The 18,788-nt window shown below is 36.6% G+C and overlaps 1 protein-coding gene across 4 annotated transcripts in view; it reads right to left on the reverse strand.

The window, feature by feature from the left end:
* Positions 1–18,788, reverse strand: part of ELAPOR2 (endosome-lysosome associated apoptosis and autophagy regulator family member 2) — a 178,820-nt gene that overhangs the window by 14,924 nt on the left and 145,108 nt on the right. For 2 of the 4 annotated variants that reach the window (XM_087446031.1, XM_014788143.2), the window contains 5 exons: positions 17,695–17,791; positions 17,031–17,132; positions 7,454–7,580; positions 2,800–2,978; positions 1,610–1,775 (listed from right to left, as the gene is read on the reverse strand). In XM_087446031.1, coding sequence (XP_087302157.1) covers positions 1,610–1,775; positions 2,800–2,978; positions 7,454–7,580; positions 17,031–17,132; positions 17,695–17,791 — 671 coding nt within the window. Of the gene's footprint in view, positions 1–500; positions 582–1,609; positions 1,776–2,799; positions 2,979–7,453; positions 7,581–17,030; positions 17,133–17,694; positions 17,792–18,788 lie in introns of those variants that run through there. The other 2 variants (XM_087445972.1, XM_087446080.1) reach the window with 2 other exon arrangements.

Genomic DNA, 18,788 nt, shown 5'->3' on the forward strand with positions numbered 1-18,788 from the left:
CAATTCTCCATGGTTCTCTTGCATTTCTGTACATATTATGAGCGACACACTGATTCCTCTTTGTTCTAGACTATCTTTTCGAGGCTCTTTGTATAGAAAGCAGCCTTGGAAGATAAAGATACTGTCTCCTTCCAGAGCAAAGGGCAGGTTTGCTTACAGTCTTGGAAATAGTGTCTCCCTCTGGAGCATTGCACAGGCACACTACCTGTCTAGTAAAATAACAATAATATCTCCCTTTGGAGCAAAGGGTAGGCATGCTTACTGCCCATTCTAAAAGATTCAGGTTGCCAAAGCTTAGTGTTCCTTTCCTGCAGTGCAAGCCCCTGAGTGTGCAAGTGTCATTTGCTCCTGTTCACAGAGCTGTGCGAAGTGGGGCTTTGGAAACTGGTATAAATGCTGATACTCTGGCAAGTCCTTCTGCTCTGAGTGCTGAACTGTCCCATATCTCTGACCAGAAGTCTCATGTCTTCTAAAGTGCCCATAAAGCTGTGGCAGGCTCACTTGTTAGCTTGCAAGTAGAGTAAAATCTCAGTTCTTGACAATCACTGTACGTTTGTTATTCCATAGCAACGGTATCCTCGCTAAACCACCATATTGAGAAAAAAAGTTAAATAATCATTAGTAGAAGGGGAATATGGCTTATTCATTTTATTTTTAAATGATCCCTTATAATAAAATTATATGCTTAAATTATAAGAGTAAAAGGAAATGGTTACTAAAATACTCTCAATAAATGTAAATCTTTTGCCACTTGCCCTTCCTGTCGAAAATCATTTGAAATGCATTTTCTTTCTTCCGTTTCATTCTATTTTTAATCCTGAGTGGATAAACTGGTAATTTCTCATCTTTTAAGTCAATAGTGAAGAAAGTCAATAAAATGTGTTTAAAAATAATATTTCAGGCTTAATGTTATCTGTTTGGATACAATTATCACTTCAAAGCTGACAAGGGTGATGGCAACTGATAAGGCACCACTAATCCCTCAACAGTTTATATAAGTTTTATTTTCTTTATGTGAAAAAATATTGTTATAAAATAAGAATCAAAAAGGAAAAGCATGAATGAATGAGATATTTTATTAACCTAAATTTTTTAATATTATAAAATAATACATTATCTTTGTGAAAATTCAAATATTACATAAATGTATGACTTCAAAGACTAAAGATTCCATTAGTTCAAGACTTCCAAAAAAGCAACTACTGTTAATAGTTTGCTATGCAAATACTAACATAAACATATATTTAATAGAAATATGATAGTCTACATGTTGTTTTCACTTTATCTTGGACCTATTGACATAGATATCTCAATCTTTAACTGCAAAGTTGCACAGAATTCCATTACGTTGATATATGGAAATTTTTTATCTAACTTCTTATTCATGGTGTGTAAGGTTATTTCTACCTTTTAGCCAGCAAAAATAATGCTGCAGTGAATATTCTTATATTTATATCCTCATATACTTCTAAGAGTATTTCTGTTGGATGAATACCCACAGAGATACAGACATGCTAAACGACAGGGCTTGCATGAATGCTACTGTTAGGTTAATATGGTCCCTGATTTATAAATGCACAGTAATACCACATTAACATTACGCTCTCACCTTTGTTGCCAAGGATTTGAGTTTTCCCAGTAATGACTGTTTATTGGAATATACAACTTCCTCTTCATTATCTTCTCCTTCCATGATAGCACAACTGTCTGCAGCTGGAAGTTCACACTCTTTTGAGTTAGTCGTCATTACTAATTTGGAATATTTGTACTCCAGTCTATGTAGTGGTAAATAAATAGATAAATAAAGTGGCTATTTAATATAAATTCTTATTTTAGGTGGTCATACACCAACTCATTAAACTGTCTTGTAAGATAGTTGCTCTACCAACAAATTTCCCTCCCTTATAGCTATAGGACTATGTGGTCTCATTTATCCACCATCTACACACAAATCTTTTCCAGGATCTCAGAAGTGGTGCAATACAGTTAACTCTATCACTTATTTTACACTGATGAAATCATCTAATTATGAAGAACTTTCGAAAAACAAAGAGAAACCTTGAAGTCTGAATGCATTTTCTTAATTTATAAATATTTGGAAGCTAATTCACTATAAAGTTTTCCAAAGTTTAATTCATAAGGATGAGAATACCAGATGGGCAAGTGGTTTGGTCTCTACTGTTTCTCTATCTCACTCCTTCCTTTCTATTCACCACCCCAGGTATTACAACTATCCCGAGATATTACAATACAGAATTTTCACAGCCCCACTGACATGTAAATCATTTTAAAAGTGTGAGATTATGTAACAGATCAATATACATTCAAGAGTTAGACTCAATGTTCAACTCCAGATTCTTGGAGTCCTGGAGTAAACAAAGGGGATATTTGCCTATACACTTAGTTTGTTTCTTCACAAATATCTGCCTACAAGAAATTAAAAAAGAAAAGATGAGGCAAGAAGACAGCATGTCATCATGAAAGAAAAAAAACAGATACAGAGAGAAAATCTGCCTTCCAATCTCAGCTCTGCTCCCATCTACCTGAGTAAAGGGGTCTCCATTTTTCTTTGTTTTATAATAAATGAGTCTAATTCAGTCTCGAACATTCTATGATCTATTATCAGAATAACAATCATTTCCATTTGTTTTCTTAAAGGCCTTTCCTATAACTCCTTCACTAGGAGAAATTTCGTTTGTCTCAGAGAGAAACTATTGGATATAATGAATTAAGTCTAAACTTTTCACAACAAAAGAGATCCTTCAGTTCTTATATGGTCACTCCAACGAGGTTACTTACTTCTGATTCTTTTTCCAGAAGTAGCAAGTTAGAGCCACCAGCAAAACAGCTGTGAAAGCTCCCACACCTGCTCCCACTTTTAGCCAAAAGTCAACTGTTTCGCAGGTTGACAACTTTTTCTCAGGCAAAGAAATTCCTTTAATGCACCATTTAGGTTCATTCCATACATATAAGGTTTCCTTTAAAAAAACACACACAGAGAGATGACATGATAAATAAGATTCAGCAGGAGAGAGTTTTGCTAACCCTTTATCCCTTTATTCATAGTAGGCATAAAGGACTACTCAGCATTCATCTAATAGAAGCTCTGGAAAGAGAGGCAAGAGGTATAGAAGAGAGTGAAGAAGGAAATAATGAATGAAAAAGCAATAAAAACATGAAGTGTCAGATCAGAAGGCTTGCTACATGCTGAGGAGGTTGAATAAAAATTACTCCATCTGGACACATCATTTGGGCTATTTTCCTCAAATTTCTGATGATCTCTGATTTCTTAATCATGTTTTTAAATGAAAGCTTAGCTGTCTAATCTGGTTAACTGAAATGGGTCATACCTACCCATCACGCAGGTCCATTTCCCTAACAAGCCCCTCCCCCTGAGTAGAAGAGCAGGCCCTGGACTGGGGATATGTAGGTGCACCATGACTGGCAGGCTGTGGTGACTGGGGCGGGGTTAGGCACACAGCCTGGGCGCCTCTTCCCCATGCCAAAATAAGGACGGCATTATTCTGGGTCATCACTACTCACACGAGGTGCTTACTCTCAGCTTCCTAAAGTAGACGACCCAATTTTATTAGGACAATGTTTTTCAGACTGCAAGCTGCAACTAACTAGTGAAGAATAAAATCAATATACTGGGTCTCAATCAGCAATTTTTTTTTAAATAAATAGATCAAATAAGACAGATCAGAAACAAAAATGTGAGTACAGTGTATGGTTCCTTATGTATTTCAACATACACAGTGACCAATTTGTATGATGATTATATCCACTGACATTAAAACACATGAGGCATTAAATCTTTTGCTCATTGTGTCTCATTAAATTTTCTGGTGAATGATGGTTACTTTATCAACACCACAACAGAAAGATAACACCATAATGTTTAATTTTATTTTACACACACACACACATTTTTGCAGTTAGTCATGAAGTGACTGACGCGCAGAAGAATAGTATTTACTTTGAGAAAAAGTTTCAACCAAGTTTTGGATAAGAACTTTCAGCATGTTTTATAGAAAGGACATTAGTAATTGAAAATTTTTTAGTGCATGCCAACTGTAACATTGTCATTAAACTTAGTGCAAATAAATTGCTTTTAAAATGGGTTACATTATTTTTATAAGAATGATGAGGTGAGAATTGAAGAGGGATGTTCCAGTTCAAGTGCTGTATCTCTAAGCATAAATAATGACAATGAAGAGAAAAATGTTAACTCTAGTCAGCAAACGTTGACTTCATTTTTGAAGTGCATTCCAACAAGAAAAAAAGATTGTGCAAGAGTCTATATGGTTTTATCAAATGTGCAACACCCGATGAAAATGGCATGCTCTAATATCTAATGACAGTCTTATAAACACACTGTTAAAACTTCAAAATTAAAAAGATACTTGTAAACTCAGAATACTTAACTTTTCAATAAGCTCCTCAAATTGCTAAAGAAAAAGAAAAGAGCAAGCTATTGGAAAAATTTTTTAGTCATTCTATAACTATGAATTAGAAAGCCTTATCCCCTCATTCCAACACATATCATTGGCAAACGAGAAAATAGCTGACACTGCAGCTGCAAAATTTATTCTTCTAGCAGGTAGGGATATTTTGTGAACAAGGTGAGATAAATTTGAGGATAAATTTAAAGACATTCCTCTTGGTGACAACACAGTATCTCTTGAAATCTTTACTACCGTATGACATTTAGAAGTAATGCTTACTGCATACTTAGAATCTGGTATAGATTTTTGAGATCCAATCTGATAAGAGCCCTTTATCACAAGTTGGGCAGCTCTTTTAGGTTGTATCAGCTATCTCTGTAGGACTTGTTGTAGTGAGTAAATTTAACTTCATGTGGATCTGGATTAGATATATTTACAGAATTGGAGAAGTGCACTTTCAGTCAATATAAAGTGAAAAGAAATAGGAGCAAGAAATAGGACAGAAACACAGTAGAATTATTAAAAATTTAAAGATACCTATAGCAATATTTTGCAATCACTGCTTTCTTTCCTATCATGAAGCTTTTGGCAGCCAAAGAAATCCCTTTTTTCATGGACGTAATGGCAAACATAGTGAAAGCTGTCATTTGTATTATGTGAAGCTCATTGAAGAGCAGACTTTTTGAAATATTTTATTCAGAGATTGGAGGTAAACATATCCAGTGACCGCATCACACCAATTTGTTTGTTGTTGCAAGGTGTATGAGCTTAGGAAAGGCATTCATATCTTTTAATTGAAGCTCAATCTCATTTGGCAAATATTTTCAATAGTGACACCCAAGTATGACAGAAGGGCATATTTAACCAATTTTGGTATTTCTCAAGTCAAATTTGGAAATATAGGGGGAAATTATATATTTCAACATGTCAAATACATCAAAGGGTTGCAAAAGATATTATTCTTAAGGCAAAAGCAAATATTTAAAAAGATATAGCACAACTATCTGTTCCTAACATTCTTATAACATGTTGAACAGAACCTTTTCAGTGAAGACAGTTTGAATGAGATAAAATTAGAGAAACTGTTGCAAGCTCACGGTCTTAAACTTCTAATCGTTACGTTCCGGAAGAGAAATATTAAATATTAAAGGACGCTTGGATGAAAGGTCATTTAGATTTTCAAAACCCTTGAATTAAACTTGGTGGCCGAGGAAGGGAATGCATCTTAGTTTTTCATTACTGTAATAAAATGATTACAAGAGAATAAGTTTATCATAATTTTAGAGAAAAGGTAAAGAATAATCAGCATCATGAAGCATAAAAATTGTATCATTATTATTATGAGGATTAAAAAGAAACCATTTTTTGCGAACCTGAGATTTTCATCCTGGACCCACTTAAAAACGTTAGAAACAAACTAGCTCCACAGAGCACTAGATGCGTGAGCTGCTCTGCCTCTGTGTGCTCCAGACCGGGATGAGCTGTCTACAGGTGAGCACACGACGAATTAAGTAAAACTTCTCCTAATTTTTGTTGTAGTGTTGCCTATTGGGGGACTTTTCTATTTTGTATTAAATAATTAATGAAAACACATTTTATATTAATGCTATGCTTATGCTTCATCATAGAATATGAAAATAAGTCTTGCTCCATGAAATAATTTTATTTTTAGGCATATCTCTACATGCTTGAGTGTGTGTGTGTACTAAGTTTGATGTACAATGTGTTTCTTACTACAGGTTCACTGCATTAAAGTTTGAAAAATACCCTACGTTTTTTTTCCTAGAGGTGAACACTACTGCTTCCAAATACACTGAATGCATGGGACTTGGTGGGGGCATTCTGATTCTTCTCATATTCGTGTCTTCCAACCTGCCAACAACATGCCCCACAAGACTTTCCTGGGCAGAACAGCTCCCCCTCTCTGATGCTCTTACTCAGTGAGCACTCTAGCGTGTTTCCCACTCCGTGACGACCTGAAGATCAGTCCTATCCCATCTACCTTCCAGCTCTCAGAAATCCTACTGGAATCTCTCATCCTCTGACATCCACTCTCCAATAGGGTCCCCACCACTGGTATTGATTTATTCTCACCTGTGCTTTTTGACTGTGATTTCAATGGAATTTGGAGAGGGTGAGGTGGCAAGTAGCCTTGAAGGAGGAAAAGTTTGTGCTTTTCACATGATACTACTCAAAGCTTGTGCAGTGAAGTAGGTGCTCTCAAACACTCCTCGTAGAAGTGCAAGTTGATACAACCAAAGCAATTTAATAACATGTATCAAGAACCTTAAAAATGTCCATCTCCTAGGATCCAATTAATCCCTTTCTAGCAATAAACTCTAAGGAAATAATCAAATTTCCAACAAATATGTTCGTTTCAGAGTTATTTACAAAAAGACTCAAATGTTCAATGAGGAATTATTAAATCTCAAATTACATAAATAGGATATTTGTCATAAGTAAAAATCATGTTTTCAGAAAAATATTTAATGATAAGGGAAATATATTAAATGTAAAAAGGAAACAAAAAATATATATACTAGAATCCCAACTTTATTTTTTAAAAAATAAGCAAACAAATGATTGCAGAGAAAATAGAGACTAGGATCTTGATTACATATGTATGTATATGTATATGATTTACTCTTTGGATATGCTTCTTGTGGTGAGTCAGTTATACCATTTCCATTTTAATTACACTTATAATTTCATAAATCAGATCTTGGTTTAATAATACCATTTCTTTATAATCCAGGTAAATATCCATAGCCTACAACTCCCTTGCCATAATTCATTTTTCCCAATCCCAGTGCACATCTTCAGCTACCCCAGCATATGGGAGTTTAGCTACCAAATTTGATTTGAAATGCATATTAATGTCACATTAAGTTAACTATAAACTTTAGCCATGGTTCTGAACCTGAGTTTCTATGATTGAAGGGATGCCAGACTAACCAATTATATCCTCAATGACACAGTTCTGCTTAGACAAGTTTGCCCCTTACCTGAAATCCTCTCTTACAGGCTCCTTCAATCTCATGGAAGTCATGCTCTGTGCACAGAGGGCACGCTTCAGCGCTCTCCCACAGGAAATAGAATGTACATCCATCACAGGTGCCTGCTGGGCACTTGCTGAAATAAAAAATGAAAAACAAAAAAAACCACAGCTTTTGTAACACATTCAATCCAGTCCAATCAACAGCTGAGTGCCTACTGCATACTGGGAAGCAATGTGTGGATGCTGAGGAAACACACGAGAAAAAAATCTAAAGGAGACAAAACCACAACAAGATACCACTTCGCATCTGCTAGGGTGGCTAGAATCAAAAAGATAATAACAAGAGTTGCAAGGATGTGGAGAAACTGGAACCCTCACACTCTGCTGATGAGAATGTAAAATGGTGCAGCTGCTTTGGAAGAATCTGGCAGTTCCTCAGACAAACACAGAATTCCTGTATGATCCAGCAATTATACTCCTAGGTAAATACCCAAGAGAAATGAAAACATATGTCCACCCAAAAACCTGTACATGAATTTTCATAGCAGTATTATTCATAACACTCAAATGGAGGAAACAATCAAAATGTCCATCAACAGATGAATGATAAACAAAATGTCGTATACCTATACAATGGAATATTACTCAGTCATAAAAAGGAATGCAGTACTGATACATGTCTCAACTTGGATGAACCTTGAAAACAGAATGCTAAGTGAAAGAAGCCATTCAAAACCTCCATATATTATATGATGCTATTCATATGAAAGGCCAGAACAGGGAAATTTATAGAAACAGAAAGTAGATTAGTGGTTGCTTAGGGTCAGCCTAAGGATGGGGCTAGAGCGTAGGGAGGTGATAGCTAAAGAGTATGGAGTTTTTTTAGAGGTGATGAAAAAGTTCTAAAATTGACTGTAATAGCAATGGTTGCACGTACCTGTGTACATTGTTAACATTAAAAACAAACAGAGACCAGTACTGAAAATTCCCTGAGTAGACAAAAGCAACTTAGTCATACAAACAAAGATTAATTTAGCTTATTTTGCAAGACTAACTTGACCTGGGTCATTTTTTGCTCACACCTCTGGAAATCATAAGCAAAATTTAAACTGTTTCCCAAAATTGATATGAGGTAACCACTAACCAATTCCCTATCATTTAAGAAAATTCTAATAGTATAACTAGTCACTGTGAGGAATAAACAGTCACTGCCTTCCCTCTATATAAGCTGCTTCACAACAATATGTCTCTGAGCCTCATCTCATGCTTTGATTTGAGTGCTCCCAGTTTGCAAACTGTCTTTTTGGTGTGTGCCCAATAAACTTTTACTAATTACTACTTCAGTGATTCACTGGTTTTATTTCTGAACTTTTGATATTACTAATAACCATTGAATTGTATGCTTTAAATCGATGAATTGTACAGTATGTGAATTATATCTCTATAAAGCTGTTTTTAAAAAAATTTATGGGAGAGACAGAGATAATGACAAAAAAAGCTCTGGGAAGGCTTCGTGGTAGAAGTGATGTCTAAGACAAGTCTAGAATATTCAGTAGGAGTTAGCCATAATAGAGGGGAGGAAAGCAGGGAACTCCTGCCAGAGGGATGAAATGGTAGATGAAGTGGAAGGAAATCACAACAGCCCCTGTTCCAGGGGCTTCCAGAGCAAGGCAGTGAGTGAGCGCCAGGCACAGAGGCAGGAACTATGTGGTGAAGGGAGGTACGATCTCTATTTAAGGTAATGTACTTAATGACATGCTTTAAGGGAACAGAACGATGCACAGGACAGCGGTCTAGAGAGTGGGGAAAAGACATGAAAACAAAATTGCCTAAAGTAAAAAAACAAACAAACAATCATCAGGTCAACACACAGCCCAGTGATGCCAATGGGTTTGCAATCCTAGGTCCTCGACCTGAGGATGACTTCCTCTGCAAGGCGGTTACCTTCACCACTTCGAGATGATGGATGAAGCCTAGACACAGGTGCAGGATCACACTGAACCAACCACCAGGCAGGGCCTGAATGGAGACTTTTTGAAACCCTGCTTTCTGGTGGGTGGGCCTATTACGTCAACTTGCCTCTCATGTTAGGGACAGATGAACACAGCAGAGCTCAAAAATTAACCTGCTGTTACTGCGTACAGAATCCTTACTGACTGAAGTAAGAAGCTATTTGGAAACGTTCTAATGGGAATGGCTGTTTTGTTCATGAATTCGTTAAAGCTAGGGAAATATTGTTCCCTTAATTTGTCTACTGCACTTCCCTTAAGTCAAGCATGTAAATATAGGGCATTGCCCTGAAAATCTCGTTCAGTCCTTAGCTGGTTCTGAGTACAGGTGACCTGAAACACCTAATAGCAAAAAGAAAGAAACGCAATAACAGGGAGAATCCAAAAAAGACCTCTTTTTAAGTTTTACTTTCAAATGCCTTTCTGATGATACATAGTCCAAAACTATAATTTTCAGTCTACCAGCAAAGTTTCATACTCTTAGTCAACTAAATATATCCTAAGGTACCCCAGAATATGAACACTAAAATAAATCTGTGTGTCTAAAATTTGACTGCATTTTTATATGCCTGTCTTTGCAGAGTGTCCACATGCTATAGACTAACTAGATACGGGAGGGATGTAAATAAAAGCCAAGTTCTTTATAACAGGCTTCAGAAAGAGAGGCCCAGTATTGTCAGAGCCAAGAACAAGGGTGAAGGGTGACTCTCTGGAAAAATGGCTTTACTCTTATCTGCCTTAATTTCTCTGTTTGTAAAAAAGGGAATATGGGTATATTCAGACTGAGAAACAATGAGAGATTTTTTTAAAAGTAAGTATAATAGATCAAAATCATGTCACTTAAAAAAAATCCTTACTTTCCACCTTTCAGATCAGTAAAAGCAACTCAAAATTGCTCTTTTGAAAAAAAATTGGGTAACTTGTTAGAAAAATTCTTCAAAAATGCAATTATTATTTGCATAAGAACGATTTGCAACTTTAAAAGTAATTACAGGGGCCAGCCCGGTGGTGTAGTGGTTAAGTTCGCACGCTCCACTTCGGCGTCCAGGGGTTCTCAGGTTCGGATCCTGGGCGTAGACCTACACACCACTTATCAAGCCATGCTGTGGCAGCACCCCACATATAAAGTAGAGGAAGATGGGCACGGATGTTAGGTCAGGGCCACTCTTCCTCAGCAAAAAGAGGAGGATTGGCAACAGATGTTAGCTCAGGGCTAATCTTCCTCACCAAAAAAAAAAAAAGAAAGTAATTACACTTTTCTGACCATTTAGCAAAAATTACCAAAATGCTTTTCTGCTCAAATCTCTTCTCCCCAAATTATTTTATCTTTCCAACACAGAGAAGTTTTAAAGGAGGGGGGAAGTGTTTATCTTGGGAAAATAAAAGAGTAAGTCTGCTCAAGTTTGAGAAGAAAGAACTCAACAAATGAAAAAGAAAAGAAAATTAATCAAAGTTGTATTAAAGCTCTGGAAAGAAGACTTGGGTCACAATTGTAACTGGACTTTCAAATAGTTGTTTCAGATTGTGTGTTTTTCCACAAGTGACTCAATCCCTCTCCCTGCTGTTTCATTTTTGTAATTTGTCAAAAGCAGAATGTCTGCTCTACTGCCTTCACAGGGCAGTTATAGAGGATAAAATGAGAGAACAATTTGGGAACGTTTAAAGCATTGTAAAATATAAAAGACTATTAACAATGCCCATCGCTTTCTAAAGAACTGGTAGAACTACAGAAACAGAAAAAAATATCAAGACATTGATGTAATTTATAAAGCTGCCATTAGGTGTCAAAATAATACAATGATTCAGCGTCTTTCCTTGGTAGACTGCACTTTTTAAAAGATACTCCTAGGTTAAAAGTAATTTAGTTTAGAATCAATTCTTTAATTCTTTTAACCCACTGAATCATTTAAAATGTGGAACATCCAAATTTGATTCTTTGTTATAAATACAAGTTTCACAGTTTGAATCCGGCCTTCCTATGAAACGACAAGGATGTATGAAGCAGAAATAATTTCAATAGTGCTTATATATGAAATGAAAATAGAAAAAAAGATGCAAGAGAAAAAATAAAAGTACTTTCTCCTACTAAGAGAAAAAGAGAAAAGCAAATAGTAACATAAAGTTTGCTTTATTGCCAAATATATGAAATAATTTTCCCTTTAATGACCTGAGTCACGTCATCTCCACTCTCCCTCCCCACATCTTTTTAAAGATGTCACTAATTGTGTTTCTTTTATAACTTTTGGTTTGCTCAATCACCATAGAAACCAGTGAGTAAATGTCTACAGAGAGTTCATGGTCACAGAAAGCTGGGACATGCGAGGCTGGAGTTCCACAAGATGACCAGACGTGCTGTGAATCTAGGAAGAGAAACCACCATCGATGCAAAGGACAACCAGGTGGACACTGATTTGGTTTTACTGGTAAATGAGGAACAGACTTTCATTTCCTTATTTTGCTACTGGGATTGCCTTACAAATCAGGATAGTGCTGGCAATGTGTAAGAATTCAGATGAAGCTTTTTTAAGGAATTTATGTCTTAGATTCTAAAATGGGACACATTTCCTGAAAGGATAACTGGACTGAGGTAGGAGGTACTAGTGTCTTCTTTTAGGTGAATCATCTTACCTAAACCAGGATCTACTTGGCTCATATTATGAATTCCTGGAAAAAAATCTTGTTTTCTTATGAACCATGATGATGACCTAAAATTCAACCTATTATTAATTGTTTGGATAGTTAATAAATCAGTGTAAAATTGTTTTGCCTCAACTTCATTTAAATCCAAAGTTAAAACAAATTCCTCTACATTGTCAATACATTTCTGACCCTTCTGGAGTTTGTCTCAGGAGACTGGGGGGGGAGGGCGGGAGGCCACAGTCCTGTGTGCCAAGAACATTTATCATTTGGTGTGTCAGGGCACTAGTGTTGCTGACTTCTTTCATGTGGGGCTTTTGTGGGTCTCTTGGGGTTCCCTATGCTCAGGGTATTCAGACTGGCATCCTCTGGCATGGGCGATGCTCTCTGACTTGCTGCTGGTGACTCCCCTTGGCTTTGGCATCGCCTTTCTCTGCTGAGGGTGCCTTATCATTGGCAGAAGGCCTTCTTGTGTGGGGTCCATAAAACGCCATTGCATCTTGCTCCAATTTTGTCTGCCCTGAGGCTAAAGAATATAAATCGCTTATGACTGAGTTTGAACATAAAATTTTTTGACCCATAGCCCTTAGATCCAGGGATATAAAGTTCTACCAGTCTCCTGAAAAAATTCTCCCTTTTTAAAGATTCTACCCTGGATTAATTACCAAAAGCCAGCATCTGATCAAGACCTGGACAAACTACATTAACCAACACTTCCTAGTCCCTTACATCTATAGATTCTGTATCTTCTTCAGTGAAATAAAAGTCTGTCCAAGTTTTATCATCCCTATTATAAATTTATCCTAAAACTTTGTGACTGTTTTGTGATATTTCTATATCTTAACATTACTCTTTAATGTTTGAATTGTATTAACAATTCTGTATTAGTTTTTCCATTTCTTGATCATCATGGCATTTAGTTGTTTTCACTTATGCTTATAGTGCTTTTATATGCCTCCTTACTTCTTAATGTTCTATGAACATATTTGGTTTTAATCTTTTGTGTTCTATTGGCTTTTTAATTTACCTTGTAAGATTTAGATATCTATCGTCCCATAAATGGTGCAGAGGAAAAAGAAAACAAGGAACTCATTTAACCCATCATTATTCTCTGGCTCTTAACAACTTAAAATGGATAGACTTTTCGGTTTGAATGGGTTCTTCCCCAAAGACTAAAGAAAACACTACACTAGCATCCAGTAGATCTGATGACTTTGACAGAGAGACTCTCAATCACAGCCTGGAATAAACTCTGGCATGTTCGACCTCTGAACACTATCAGGTCAGAACTGTGAAGCATCCCTTCTGTGAGATACGGTATTCTCAGAGGCTACGCTTATAAGGAAGATCAATTCTGGTTTTCAATTGAAGGAGGTTTTGGCAAAACAATTTTAGACTGATCTATAAACTACCCAAGCAATTAAACATAGTCATAAGTTGAGAGAGAGAAAAGAGAGAATGAATGATGATTTTCCTCTAACTCATAACATTAATAAAGAAGACTCTATTTGGGGAGTGATGACTCACTTAGAAGAAGACACCAATAACTTTCAGATCAGTTGAGTTATCCCCCAGATATTTGTGTGATATTTGCCTCTTTGCTTAGTGTGCATCTCTGCAAATCTCTGCAGATGAGGAATTGAAGGGAAAAAAACGGTCAGATGAAAACATGATGGCAAGAATAGAACAGTGGACACAGGAAATCCTTCTACCTTGACTGTGCCACCCCAGAGCTATGTAGCTGGGTCCTCAGTGCTTCCTACTGTGTAAAGGAAATGGGTCTGACTCAAGGATCTCTAATGTGTTGACATCTCTATTATCAGAGTAAAAATGGTTCCCCTTGCCTGTTTTCTAATAAAGCTTTTTTATAACCTTTTCACTAACAGAAGCTTCTCATGTTTTTGAAAGAGCACTTTGCACACGATGCTTAGGTCTAAATTTTCCCAAATGAAAGCAGAACCTTCAACTCCTCTAACCACCTAGGATGGTGATTAGAGGTTTGGGAAGCCTTTCAGGCAGAGGCTGGAGGGGCATCTATTTAGGGTATTAGTGGTCTATTGTGTTGGCAATTTATTCTCTGGCCGAGGTACAAACTGCATTAGATAATCTCAAAAGTTTACTGCAGCTCTCAGATTTCATCTGCCACGACATCATGCTGTTAAGTTTTTATCTAAAACGTCTCACACCCTCCATTCTAATTATGGAATTAGAAACCAACTGCGTTTGCCAGACAAAACAGACAGGTGGAGTTTCCAATTGCAGACTAGTAGGCAGCCCAAATAATGTGCTGTTTCCTCTAAATTTCACATGAGATACAGAGAAAACACACATTTTCTCTTTTCTCCTGTCCCATTCACTTTCTGCTAAGATATTCTCATTTTCCCAGGGCTGAGTGTCTTGTGTCAATTTCCCAGGTCACCAAGATACAGAGCCTCAACCAACATTACTACTGCTGAAGTCACCTTTGCCTGGTTGGCCAAGATTCTTGGCCTAGAGAGGAGATATTCCTGGGAGTAGCATCCTTTCTGAACTGCCAAAGTCTCTTCTGAGACCTGTTGGTCAGCATATGAGACTTCTCAAGGCAAGTGCTTTGTTAGCACCTTCCCCTCTCTCCTGGAGAATTTAAAGCTCCAAAAAAAAAATGCAAAGTAAGTCCTCTTCAAAAGTAGCCCAAGAAACCTGGCTCTGTTAACATTTCTTTACTGTTCATAGGAAATCTTTATTCAGCCCTACAGCTAAAGAAATTCTAATTATTTCAGGACAAGCTGCTGTTTCTCATGTTCTGATCCCAGAGCTCCCTCTTGTGGCCTGATGGGAAACTGAGTCAAGAAAGAACTAAAAGCACCTGTAGGTTGTGGGGTTCGAGCAATTCCCTAGAGCAGTGGTCCTCAAACTTCAGTGTGCAACACAACTACAAATAAAGTTTTATCTAAATATGGGTAAAGGAGTCCACCTTGAAGACCACGACATTTTAAATTAGCTTTTCAAAAAACTCAAATGCAGAACAAAGTCTGAGTATCTGTCTCAGAAGAAAACAAGCCAAATCTCCAAAATGCGGGTTACAACTAATGGTTCTCAAACTTTAATATGCATCAGAATTGCCTTGTGTTTTTAAAAATATTCCCGTGCTCAACACTCAGAGATTCTTTAGGTCTTAGGGAAGGCTCATAAATCAATTTTAAAATTGACAACCCCAAGGTGTTCTGCCACAGATGATCTTGCGAAACCCTGGCAAAGACACTTAAGTTCCCTAAACAGAAAAAGGTGCTAGAGGTCAAAGGAAAAACTTAACTTTTCCTCTCCTCCAAAGAAAAAATCAGTTTCTAGATGCCATCATTTAACATCATGAGACTATTTTTTTTGTTACATTAAAACATCAGAACCCACCTTGGGAGAGTTAGAGTGATATATTCTCCAAAGGACAGACCTAGGCTTTAGGAACACTGTCTGCTTGAGTCAGAGACCTGGAGGAGGCTCTGGAAGCCATCCAGGTAGACTCCTAGAGGCTAGATCCAGAGAGGTTAGTTGCTAGGTCCAAAAAAGGACCTCTGATGTGCTACAGTAAATAGAAGCAGCATCTGAACTCAAGGCTCTGTGATGGGATATGGGAGCAGGATGAAAGAATCTCTGACCACACCTTCTATAAAGGAAGTGCGGTTTGCTGCCTTGACTCTAGCATAAATGCTGGCATAGGGATGCTCCACCACATGATGCCCATAAGCATCAGGCTCCCTTTGTCTTTCACTGATGTCTATTACCTTTTATCATCTACTCCTCTCATCACATTCTTTTCTCATCTTGAAAAGGTGAAAAGAAAAATTAATTCGTAGATCTATGAGAACCAGAGAAACACAGTTGGTAAGAGGTGAATACTAGGGTGTCTTTATGCCCCAAAATGAGCCCACAATACTGTGTTACCACTGTAACCATTTTTAAGGTGTCCAAGTAGTTAAAGCAAATGTTTAGACCACTGATTCCCAATCCTGATGTGACATAAGCAGGACAGCTTAAAATCTCTCAAGGGTGATTGTGAAACTATCAAAAACAAAATTAAGTTAATCATTTTCTTTCTTAAAACATATACTTTTGCTACCTTGATGGAGAAAAATCTGCAAATCATACTGTGATCCAAAAGTACCCTAACCCTAAAAAGACTAGAAATAAATTATCTACATATGAAGCAATGAATAACTGTGAAAAATAAAAATCAGCAGACATTTAAGTGTCACTTATGCCATGAAAGCAGTCTTTACTTAAGTTAATAGTTCTTCTGAGTCCATGAAATTGCTTGTTTTCTCCCAGTGTTCCCACCCAATGGGGACTGTATTAATCAGATCTGGACTGTGGAGAGCTGTTGCCTCAATGCCAATAAGTTAAGTGAACTGTATTGTGTATATTCTACAGGTCAGACTCTACCTTGGTGATCCTGCCACCATTAATCAGAAAACTGAAGAGTTGGAAATGGATCGTACAAATTATCTACCCGGGTCCCCATCCCCTTAAAGAAAAAGAAACTATAACTCAGAGGTTAGATTACCTAATCTAGATCACCCAGACAGTTAATTATTGAAGAAGAACTATAATCCAGGAAAGTTCCTAAACCAGCTCTCAAGGAAACTGAGGCTAAACAGTAAGAATAAATACGAGGATACAAACAATATAATCATTTATTACTTAAATAATTTTCAAGAGAATTAGAAAGTCAGGCAAACAGGACCAGAATATGTCATTGAGGAGATTGGGAAGTATTAAGATTGGGCAAGGACCTATTCCTCTTAATAGCCACTCAGCACAACCCTACAACAAAAACCTACCTATTCTTCTGTTCTCTTTCTGCTTTATATCCATAGAGAATGTTTTAAAATAGTAAGATTCTGGAGAGTTTTGCTTCCTCATAATAAGTACAAATGTGGAATAATCATATAGAAATAAGAATACCTGGGGACTGAAATCACTCCTGCTCCTGCTTTAGCAGGATTACACCTCATTTTCACAGCAGTTGATCGGCCATTAGCACAAGACGTTGTAGTTGTAGAAGACCTATTATAAGGCAAATGTCGTTTTACAAAAACAGCTATGACACAGATCACAAAGACAAAAATATCCCGTGTATAATTGCTTCTATGCTTTCTGAACAAATGAAAAAGAAAAATGTATCAAAGTTCACTGATTTAGAATTTTAATATAAATTGAGCTCATTTACTTTCACTGTCTGTGAAAAGTTGATTATTTTCCCAGGTAAAGTGATAAGCTATCATAAAAGTATTTAGTGAAGCTATTGTAATGATCCCCAAAATTATAATAAAAAATTTTTTAAGGGAATAGAGGTCATATCTACTTAGACTGATGTTTTGATCTGTGAATTACAAATAATTACTGCCTAGACAATGAAGTAGAATCTCTTTACTGTCTAATTTAAAAGGTTATATGAGATAAATTATATACTGCTTTCAAAATATTCCATGTTTCCTACTTTTTACTAAGTCTTTCATTTAAGAACCAGTTACTGATTATCTATTAAGTGTAAGCCCCTATAGTAGGCACCCTGAAGTGACATCCTTTTGATTAAAAAATAGTCAAGGGAAGCAGTATCTTCACTTACTTATAAAAGAAATGCACATCTGGTATTTGGCTAGGTGGAATTGGGAACATATCTTCTTTTATATTAATATTCTGCAATGTAGTTTCAACTGTCACTCCTAGATGACAACAAAAAAGAAACAATATATTAAGCAATATGGGAAAATTAGGTTTTTTTAAGTCTCTGTATATCTGAATAGAAAATAACTTTACTTTGATGCTGTGATTTTCCCAGAAATATTGTATTAAATTAATACATTCCTGGTGACCGTAAGAACCTTTCCAAAGTCTCCAGAATAAAAAAGAAAACATTCTACTCCCTAGCTTTGTAATTTTGTTTAAGTCACTTCACTTCCCTGGGTCTTATGTCCTGAATCTCTAAAACGCATGCCATAATATAGACGATCTCTAAAGCCCCTTCCAGTTCTCACATCAACAATATACTATTAAAATTCTCATTCTTCTGGTGAGTTCTGTCGAATGAGCTGGGCTATTTTGCTAATACAGCTTTTCACTCATATTCAATATAGACATACTTGACAAAACAAAAATTTTTGTGCCCAAATAATTTCCAGAAAATAACTCCAAAATTTGTTTAATCTAGAAGTTATCTAAAAGTAAGACATGTTTCCAATCTCTTGTAGGCCAAATGATAGCAGAGCCAACATGCAAGCAATAACAGTAACCTTAGCTTCTGACACCTAGTTCTGATGCTGAGCACAAGCTCGGTAACTGACCTTGGTGCTGAAAATTAAAGCTCAAGTCCTCTGGAGTCTACAGCAATGGTTCTCAACTCTGGCTGCACATTAGAATCGCCTAAGAAGCTTGTTAAGTTGTTAGATAGTTACATGCCTTGTTAGATTCCTAATCCCCACCCTAGAGGTTCTAATGAACTTGATCCCTAAGAATCACTAAATAGGGACCTGAATTCTTCTTAAAACTTTCCTATACCTTCCAGACCACAGAGACAGAAAGGGCAGACGGGGTATAAAATTTAGCACATTCACCTTTGCTATTTGTCACCAGCTTACTTCTGGTATGAAAAAAGATTATGCAAACTGGTGGCAGATATTATGATTTCGGTTTATATTATGTTTGTTTCCTGTTCTATTTTTG

Source organism: Ceratotherium simum, chromosome 1, assembly GCF_057802395.1.
Source record: "Ceratotherium simum simum isolate JZ-2026a chromosome 1, ASM5780239v1, whole genome shotgun sequence".
NCBI classification, from domain to species: Eukaryota; Metazoa; Chordata; class Mammalia; order Perissodactyla; family Rhinocerotidae; genus Ceratotherium; species Ceratotherium simum.